The sequence below is a fragment of the Anomaloglossus baeobatrachus genome, unplaced genomic scaffold (genome assembly GCF_048569485.1).
Source record: "Anomaloglossus baeobatrachus isolate aAnoBae1 unplaced genomic scaffold, aAnoBae1.hap1 Scaffold_217, whole genome shotgun sequence".
NCBI classification, from domain to species: Eukaryota; Metazoa; Chordata; class Amphibia; order Anura; family Aromobatidae; genus Anomaloglossus; species Anomaloglossus baeobatrachus.
The window spans coordinates 275,997-286,564 of NW_027441987.1; the positions used below are offsets into that span (position 1 = coordinate 275,997).

The window sequence follows — 10,568 nt, forward strand, 5'->3', positions numbered from 1 at the left end:
TAGCAGAGCTGGGGGACCGCACTGACAAAAATGCATCCAAAACGCATGCAAAATGCATCCAAAATACATGCGTTTTGAATGCATTCTTTTTGTCAACAAGCAGCGTCAAGTCTGCCAGAGGGTGTGTTCTGTTCTGCACTGGTCAGGACGCAACGTGCGCGCATAGCCTTAGAACCTGTCAAAGTGACACTGGTCAAAATTGCAAAAAATGGCCCGGTCATGAAGGTGTTTTCAGGCCCGGGGGTGAAGGGGCTAATTTTTACCTTCTCTGTCAGCCGCCAAAATTTCAAATAATTCTTTGAAAAAAAAAAGCCCTAGTAGGGCTGTATCAATCGAAAAATAGAAAACTTTGGCTTTTAGAATGCAGAGATGAAAAAGAAATGCTGCAGCTTTAAGGGCTTAAGCGAATGGGTGTAACTACAGTTTTCTTGTTCCCGAATCATCCACTTTCAGTTTCATTTCTTCCTTCTTCCGTCAGACATGGCGTCTGCTGATCTGAGAGACGAGCTGCTCTGCTCCATCTGTTTATCTATTTTTAAGGATCCTGTAACGCTGAGATGTGGACACAACTTCTGCCGGGTCTGTATTGATCGTGTGCTGGATACACAGGACGGGTCTGGAGTTTATTCCTGTCCTGAATGCAGAGAAGAGTTTCAGGAGCGGCCGGCGCTGATGAGGAACATAAATCTTCATAATGTCTCAGAACGTTTCCTGGTTACTCAGCAAGAACAAGAGGAGATCACCGGGATCTACTGCACTTACTGTGTGGACTCTCCTGTACCTGCTGTTAGATCCTGTCTACACTGTGAGGCTTCTCTGTGTGAGAAACACCTGAGGGCTCACAGCAAATCACCAGAACACGTCTTATCTGATCCCAGCACTTCTCTGGAGAAAAGGAAATGTTCTGTCCATAAGAAGATCCTGGAATATTACTGCACCGAGGACGCAGCTTGTATCTGTGTCTATTGTTCGGCTGCAGAACATCGAGGACACTGTGTGGTGATTCTGGATGAGGCCTCAGAGAAGAAAAAGAAGAAACTGAGAAATGTTCTCCAGAAACTGACCACAAAGAGAGTGAAAGCTGTGGAAAGAGTCCGGAGTCTGGAGGAGCAAAAGAGAAAAGCTCAAGAGAAAGCAGCTGGAGAAGCCAAGAGAGTCACTGCCCTGTGTACAGACATCAGGAGACGGGTGGACGACCTGGAGAAGAAGGTCCTGAGTGAGATCTCCAGGCAGGAAAAGGAAGAGTCACTGTCACTGTCTGCTCTGATCCATCAGCTGGAGATAAAGAAGGACGATCTGTCCAGGAAGATGAGGCACATTGAGGAGCTGTGTAACATGACTGATCCACTGACCGTCTTACAGGAACCAGACACCGGGGACTTGTGTGATCCTGAGGAGGAGGGAGGTGATGAGGACACAGGGGGACATGATAAACAGCTCCATGATGGAGATGACCTGGATGTGGCTGTGATCTCAGACACATTACACATATTATGTGAGGTAATAACAGGTATAAGGAGCGGGATCTATGTGCAGGATCCTGCAGACATATTACTGGATGTAAACACAGCGGGTAATCATCTCCTTATATCAGACGACCTGAAAACTGCGACCAGCACACAAGAGAAGCAGAAACGTCCAGAAACAGCAGAGAGATTCCAGTGTGATCAGGTGATGAGCAGGAGGGGATTTACCTCAGGACGACATTACTGGGATGTGGAGGGCAGTAGATCATGGGATTGGAGTGTGGGGATGTGTTACCCCAGTATAGACAGGGGGGGGAGAAGAGTCACTGATTGGAAATAATAACAAGTCCTGGAGTTTGTGGAGATGTAAGAATCAGTATTCAGTGATACATGACAGTGAAGAGATCCAGTTACCGAACAAGATCTCCAGTGATAGATTCAGGATCTGTCTGGATTATGAGGTCGGGCAGTTGTCCTTTTATGAGCTGTGTGACCCCATCAGACACTTACACACCTTCACTGCCGCCTTCTCCGAGCCCCTTCATGCTGTATTATGTGTATTTATGGTATATATTGATGATCACTATGTAGATAACTGGGTGAGGATTAGAACATAACAGGAAAGTAACATCAGAAAATTCCTTATTTGTAAAGTAACTTTCATTGTAAACATTTTTCTGATTTTCTATGACATAAAATACATTTCCCTCCGGAGCCTCCTGAAATCTTCCTGTGTTTCCTGACACCACTGACCTTAAGAATAGATTTTCCACAGAGATCACTTCTCAGCAGTCTCATTATCAGCACAGGAAGGAAGTGTAAGGTAACGCCTCTGGTATAAAGCTGGAGGAGGATAATGCAGGATCCACCATTGACAATAACTGATGGACACAGCTCCCCCCTCCCCGCACAGGGATCTCTGCACAGGACACAGAGCATGCCCACAAGTCCTCTCCAGACGACGGTCTCCTCCATCCATGTGTCTGCTGTGGAGCAAATCTTTGAGTGGCATTAATAGAAAATAGCAGCAGCTCAGACAATATGGCCGCCCCCATCATCATGTTCAGAAGATAAAATATAAAAATTACAATCAAATGTGAAAATCAATAAGAAAAAGAGAAAACAGATCATATGTAATAATAGCGTCTAATCCTTAGATAATGCAAATTTAGGATTATTCAGATTTAATCCTTTAACCTACAATTTACATTTTTGCATTATAACTTTTTCCTCCCAATTTTCTAATTCTCATATCTTTCTTATCTTTCCGTCACCATAGACGTATAAGAGCTTGTGTGTTGTGAGACTAGCTGCAGATTTGATACCATTCATTTTACCACATAAAGTTAGAAAAATGGGGAAAAAAAATCCAAATGCAGATTGGGCTGATTAATTTCTGATTTATAGAATGTTTTCTTATTTTTTTTTCTATTTTTGAATTGTTTACATTTCTTTACAACTTAGGAAAAGCAGGGGGATTTGAATGTTTGTGGGTTTTTTTTCTTCTTTTTTTAACATGTTAAGTTGCTTTTTTTTAACTACCTTAACCCTGCAATTGATTGTTCTATGTACAGCAATGCTCCATTAATGTTGTGTAGAGTAAAAATCACGGCTTATGGCTGAACATCACAGGAAAACCAGCTTGACCGGTATGTGGACTTTACGTAGGTCCTCGGCCATCATGGCAGCCCATCGACACCTCATGATCACATTGCAGGGAGGCTAATGGGCACTCAAACTAACACATGAACCGGATCTCAGAGCTTAAATGCCGCTGTTAGAGACTGACAGAAATGTTTATGAGGTTAATAGATTGTTGATTGTTTGCTACTGTTAAATGTAATCTGTCAGCAGGTTTTTGTTATGTAATGTGAGAGCAGCCTGATGTAGGGGCAGAAAGCCTGATTCCAGGGATGTGTCACTTACTGGACTGCTTTGTGCAGTTTTGATAGAATCCCTGTTTTCTTTGCTGTAGATGTAGCAGAGCTCAGAATGCTGAGCTGTGTATAACCCTGCCCACACCACTGATTGGCAGCTTCCTGTATACACTGTGTATTGGTAGCAAGTTGCTAATCAGTGGTGGGGGCAGTGTTACACAGAATAGCTGAATGAGCCGCCACATGAGATCTAGTCCTCGAGTGATAATCTCCTGCTGATAAAACGCTGATTGTACTGAAACTACAGCAAGCTGCTGAGCAAGTGACAAAACACAGGAATCAGGCTCTCTGCCCCTACATCATGCTGCTGTCAGATAACTTGGCAAAAACCTGCTGACAGATTCCCTTTAAAGACAGACGCTATGGAAAAGAGACAACATTTCCCCTGTGTACAACAGGCTCAGCTCCATTTGCTGTTATGATGACATGAGTTGCTGGTGACAGATTCTGTTATTTTCATCTTGTGTAGTCAGCACATTGAGCACATGAAGGTGGCGTTTTCTGAATATTGAAATAACTAGTAGCATAGCCGAGTACTATGAGGCCGGAGTCACCGCTGGCGGCTCCTGCCTGTACCCTGATAGCTATATGGCTATGTGCGCACGTTGCGTAAATTCATGCAGTTACGCTGCGCTTTGTAGCGCAGCATAACTGCATGCGTCCTGCGTCCCCTGCACAATCTATGGAGATTGTGCAGGGGCCGTGCGCACGTGGCATATTACAACGCAGCGCTTCGGCTACTGCCGAAGCGCTGCGTAAAAAGAAGTGACATGTCACTTCTTCCGTGCGCTTTGCCGGCAGCTCCTGCTCTGTCTATGGCAGGAGCTGCAGGCAGAGCGCACGTTCTCGCCGGCACCATGCACCTTTTACGGTGCTGTGCGAGTACGCAACGTGCGCACATACCCTATGACTGTAACAGCCGCTACTTCCAGCCATTACGAAGGGGAGATCACGGCATAAAGATTTATACAGCTGTCATTAAAGGAGTTTTCCACTTATAGAAAAGTGATCTCTAAAGCGTTCCAAGCATATAAAATCGCAAACATAGACACTACTACCCCTCCCCTGGTCCAGCTTCAGGTCACAGCGATGTGTGGTGCAATCATGGTGTCACCGCTGCAACCGAAACCAAAGCGGCGGTGGAGAACTGGTGCCGAACAGCGGGAGGGCGAGTACTGTCTAACTTTATGTTACAGGTTGGGAAACATTTGAGAACGAGTTCTCTATAAGTGGAAAACCCCTTTAAATCCAGAAAGTGCTGCATAAATCTTTAAATATTTAGCTCCCCCTAGTGGTGGCCAGAATTACTGTATATCGTCACACTGCTATAAGAAGACTCAGTCATTAGTATATGACAACAACTTCTTGTTAATGATTTCCAGATGAAAAAAACGTAATATTTATACTGCAATAAATAAAAATTAATTAATAATAAGACAGATGATTGTATAACTACAGATAAAACTGCTGATAATAAATGGTTTATTATTGCACATTACTGCTGGAGTTTTTATTGTGTGTGCGGCTCGGTGATCTGGGGGCAATTTTATAAAAATTTCTCCTTACTAAATGCTGGAGTAGTCATCTGGGAGGGGCGGCTTCAGGGAAGAAATATATTCATGCTTGTGCTTATGTGTGCGTGCGTGTGGCAGAGCATTTTGTGTATGTGCGTGGCAGAGCATTATGTGTGCATGCATGTGGCAGAGCATTTTGTGCATGCATGTGTCAGAGCATTTTGTGCGTGCATGGCAGAGCATTGTGTGTGCGTGCGTGGCAGAGCATTGTGTACGCGTGCGTGTGGCAGAGCATTATGCGTGCGTGTGGCAGAGCATTGTGTGTGCGTGCGTGGCAGAGCATTGTGTGTGCATGCGTGGCAGAGCATTGTGTGTGCGTGCGTGGCAGAGCATTGTGGGTGAGCGTGCAGCAGAGCATTGTGGTCGTGTGGCAGAGCATTTCAGGTGGTCGTGCATGCAGAGCATTGCACCGTCATGCTGCTCGGTCACAAACACAGTATATACACAGTGTTCACACGGTATATAGTATATACACATAGTATATAGTATATACACACAATACACTGTATATAGTATATACACACGCTGGCTCCGCCTCCCTCATGCTGGTCGGTCACACACACAGTATATAAACACTGTACACATGGTATGTAGTATATACACACAGTATATGGTATATAGTATATACACACGCTGGCTCTACCTCCTTCATGCTGCTTGGTCACACACACAGTATATACACAGTGTACACACAGTATAAAGTATATACACTCAATACACGGTATATATTATATACACACCTGGCTCCGCCTCCCTCATGCTGCTCGGTCACACAGTTTATACACACTGTACACACGGTATATTGTATATACACACAGTACATGGTATATAGTATATACACACACTGGCTCCACCTCCCCTCATGCTGCTTGGTCACACACACAGAATATACAGTGTTCATACGGTATATAGTATATACTCACAGTATATAGTATATACCCACAGTACATGGTATATAGTATATACACATGCTGGCTCCGCTACCCTCATGCTGGGTGCTCTGTCACACACACAGTATATACACAGTGTACACACACACACACATGCGTGCGTCTGTATGGCAGAACATTGCAAGTTTACTGCACTTTACTGCAGCTGTAATCCAGGCTTTTTCTACAGTGGGATTTCTGTAAGATTTCAGCAGCTGCTCCCCCCAGTGTTTAAGAGTGGAACATATCAAACTTTTTAATTTTTTTTTTATATGTTGCTCAATTAAAAACAAATAATAATATTTAAACAAAACATTAAAACATTAATACTTTACATTTTTTTCAGTTATTTTCCCTTTAACTAGTATTTGTAACGAAAAAAAGTCACAAAAATGCATCAAAGTGAAATCTTCTCCAGAAACCTTATTCCACGCAGGGAGATACGCCATAACAAATTAACATCCAGCTGGAGCTCTTTTCAGGGGCCTCTGTATCCCACTTTAGTAACATTCATAATAAGTGTTCCTCACCCTCACTTGCTAGCTAGCTAAGTCACAAGCCTTTTGTGAGGTAAATCCGGAGAGATGACGATAAATCATGATATTCAAGTATGTCAGGAAGCCCTCTCCTGGTGTCAACCCCCCCTTTCCTTCACACAACTGGTTTAGCAACAAACTCCATGGCCATGTCCTGTGATATGGAAATTAGGTGGCTTTGGGACAATGGACACAGGATGACTCCCTGCCGTCACCCTGTAGTAGGAGCTGCTATCTAATTAGCAAGGCTCTGGCAATAGCCAGACAGAACGACTCCAGTAAAAAATGGTTCATATCTCGCAAGCCATATTTCCGATAAATATGGCAACCATAAAAATGGTGTCTCCGCATGTGGACGATGCCGGCACCCCCTTTTTATGGGAGCAGGACATTGGGAAATGCCCCAGGCGTGATATCAGCCAATGGGGAACTGGCAGACAGGTCATGAGTCCCCTCGTTCTGTAGCTAAATTCATAACTGTCACAATGAGAGCGTTGACGTCCGTCTACGACGCTCCCAGGCACAGTTATAGCCAAAATCCCCTTTGCTGGATAATTCTGATCCATGCAGGGGGAGTGGCAGTGCTTCCCTGTGAGGTCACTAAGGTAGGAGGGGACCTGGATCTGCCCAGGTTGATAACCCTACTTCGGCCATTTTCCAGCGTTCTTCTGCTCGGGGGCCTGGTTGGGACAGACCTGTGAGAGAGTTCCTGGAAACCTGGTCTACAGCGCCCCCCTGTGGCCAGACGCACAAGGTAACTGATGTAATTGTATACCTGTTTGTAACCCATGCTTTATCTGTAACTGTACTCTGACATAACTGTATATTCTGTAGATTCCCTATTGTATATATTGTAGTTTCTAGTGTGCTTTAGGCGATTAAATTATATAATTAATCTTGGGCTGTTCTGTTATCTCGATCTTGAATCCCACGTCTGTGTGTTCGGCTAATAGTTACCGTGAAGCGGTTGGTGGCAGCGAGTTGTGCCAAGGATTATTGTGGGGAGGCCAGTGAGATTCGGGAAGATATTATATATTCCGCCCGCGGAGGTCGGGGGAATATATACCTTACTCTCACCGGGGACCCTTCAATAATCGGCATAAGTAGTATAGCGGCCTCCTTGCTTATTGTCGGGCAATTCCATAATTGGCCTGACTATAAGAGGGGCGCTAGAGAGCGCGTCACGTGCTCTGTCTGTCGGTCGGGAGGTATAAAGTAGGGGTGACCCCCACTTGTTACCCCCCGATTGTGACGTACTGGTAGCCAGCGCGGGGGATTTCTGAGTGACCCCCCCGGTGGTTTGTGACATATTGGTGGCATAGCGGTGGGATCGAGATAATAGTGTGTGTGAGTGTAAGACCCATACTCCCAGACACTAAAGACTGCCTGCAGCAGCTGTGGCTGCTGGGGTCTTCAGACTAGCTCAACACTAGAGTGTCAGAGTGCAGATACTGTAAGGTGTGTGGAGGCATCAGGTGTCAGTTCTGTGTCAGTGACCAAAGTCTGCAACCATGGCTGATAGCACCAGGAGCAAAGCCAAAGGAATGGCCGATGCTCAGGCCAGAGACGATGAGGAGGTTGTCCACGAGCCCTCCAGGAGCCCGACGCCAGAAAACAGCTCTGCAGAGGACATTGCACAACCGGGCACTGCTGGACAAGATGAGGAGCAGCTCGCCCAAGGGTCCTCAACGAGCCAGACGCCAGCCCTCCGCTCTGCAATGGACAGTGAAGCACCAGGCTCCGCAGCGGGCCGCAGATCACCACGTGCCATTCCACCGAGCCTGGGAGGCTCGGATAGCCTTCTTCAAATGGCTATGGCCCTTCTCCAGGCTGGAGACCGGGATACCTACGAGATACTCATGGCAGAGCGCAGGGCAGAGCGGCAGGCAGCGCGTGAAGAGCGCCAGGCAGAGCGTGACTACCAGCTGCAGCTAGCTCAGCTCCGGCCCTCATCAGCCACACGTGACCTTCAAGACACCAAACTTCCAAAGGTCCGTGTTGAGGACTTCCCAGTGCTGGAGAAGGATGGAGACTTGGACTCTTTCTTGACTGCTTTTGAGCGGACTTGCTTGCAGCACCATCTGAACAAGGACCAGTGGGCCAAATACCTGACCCCCCGTTTAAGGGGTAAGGCCCTGGATATCCTTGGGGACTTGCCTGCTGAGGCAGATCAGGGCTACGACACCATCAAGCGGGCCCTGATCCAACAGTACAACCTCACCCCGGAGTCCTACCGCAAGAAGTTCCGGAGCCTACAGAAGGGACCAAAGGACTCCTGGGCTGACCACCGGCGGGCACTTGCCCGAGCTGCCGACCACTGGACCCAAGGCCTGCAGCTTTCCACCGGACCGGAGATCCTGGACTTGTTCATCACGGAGCAACTCTTGTGGAACTGCCCTGAGGATCTCCGCCAGTTCATCCGAGACCAGAAGCCAAAGGGATCCACGGCTACAGCTGCCCTGGCAGATGACTACACCAACAATCGGGCTCCTGAAGCCAGGAGAGCAGCCACCAGCAGCACCTGGAGAGGGGGTAAGATGAACTCTGCGACTGCCCCACCTGCCCCTAGACTGCAGGGGGTGTCCCCCTCAACTCCCCTCTCCAGGCCCGTGGCAGAACCAAGACGGTGCCACCAGTGCAACCTACCTGGACACTTCAAGGCCATGTGCCCTCAGCGTCCCAAGGCCCCGGCTCCGTCCCCGTCCCAAGGGCCGCCCAAGGTGTATTGTGTGGGTGGGGGTGGTGGTAGGTCCCTGGACAGCTTCCAACCTGTCACCGTCGGCCAGTCTGTAACCATAGGACTGCGAGACAGCGCCTCGGAGGTGACTCTGGTGCGGCCTGAGATGGTGTCCCCCCAAGACTTGATCCCTGGAAAAACCCTCGCTGTCTCCGGGATTGGAGGCATTGACCCGGCGCTGCCTGTTGCTGACGTTTATGTGGACTGGGGCGCAGGGCGGGGGGTGAGGGAGGTGGGGGTAACTGATCGGATCCCCGCAAACGGGCTACTTGGGACAGATTTGGGGCAAATAACCTCCCAGTTTGGCCCCGCCCCAAAGGCTGAACCTTCAGCCAGTGCTGACATGACTCCTGACAATGTTAATGTGTTATCTATGAATGATGTAAGGGAGGAGGGAGTGAACTCTGATATTTCTGCTTGCACAGACACCATAGACACACACACAGCTGCAGCTGTGACAGGGGAGGGGGTCAGAGAAAGGTGTGACAATGCCTCTACAAGTAACCAGCCTGTGAGCTGGGATCTGTTGCCCTCTGCAGGGATAAGCAGAGAGCAGGGTGCTGCAGGGGGAGGACCAGTGTGTGGGGTGGGGGCTACCACAGCAAATGTGGGGTCCCCAGAGATTTCACACCGGGGTTCTGTTGCTGCAGGAGGGGAACAGGCAGGTGAGATTGGGGCCGGTCCAGGAGCGGAAGTGCTCCCAGGTAAGATCTCGGTGCATGGTTCCCCCACAACCGGGGTGTCAGGAAGCCAGGTAGGTCTGCCTGAACCGGCGACTTGGTCAGGAACGGAGGAGGAGCAGGCACGACCCACGGTCGCAGCGGCTGTGGCCGCTGTCACCCGCAGTGGGAGTGCTGGAAGCCAAGGGGCCTCCCGGAGGTCCGATAGCTCTTCCCCTTCTGACCAAGTGGCAGCCGAGTCAGGTGGAGGCCAGGACACAGGTCCCGGGGTACTGACCGAAGATGTGACAGTCTCGTCGATTCTGGCCACATCTGGTCAGGGGTTTCAGGCAGCGTTAGGAGCTGACGACAGCCTGAAAGCTCTAAAGGAGCAGGCGGCACAGCCTCCCTCGGACTCGGACCCGGAGCGAGTGGTCTGGGACCAAGGACGGCTGTACCGGGCCACGGTCCAGCAGGGTTCACCGGAGGCGTGGCCCAGGGACCGACAGTTGGTGGTACCCTATCCGTTCCGGACGGAGTTGTTGCGGATCGCACATGAGATTCCGATGGCCGGACACCTAGGGATCGCTAAGACCAAGGCCAGGTTAAACCAGCATTTCTACTGGCCGAAAATGGGGGCCGATGTGGCTGCCTACTGCCGTTCGTGTGAAACCTGTCAGAGAGTGGGGAAGGCGGGGCCACGCCCCAAAGCCCCACTGGTATCTCTGCC

General features: G+C 48.8%; 1 protein-coding gene across 1 annotated transcript; it reads left to right on the plus strand.

Annotated features, from left to right (window-relative positions):
- Positions 1-468: 468 nt before the first annotated feature.
- LOC142261419 (E3 ubiquitin/ISG15 ligase TRIM25-like) lies at positions 469-4,865 on the plus strand. Its single transcript, XM_075332108.1, is given in 2 exon segments — positions 469-1,776; positions 1,778-4,865. Coding segments are annotated over 2 exon segments (1,602 nt in total). The 5' UTR covers positions 469-480; the 3' UTR covers positions 2,084-4,865.
- The last annotated feature ends 5,703 nt before the right edge of the window (positions 4,866-10,568 follow it).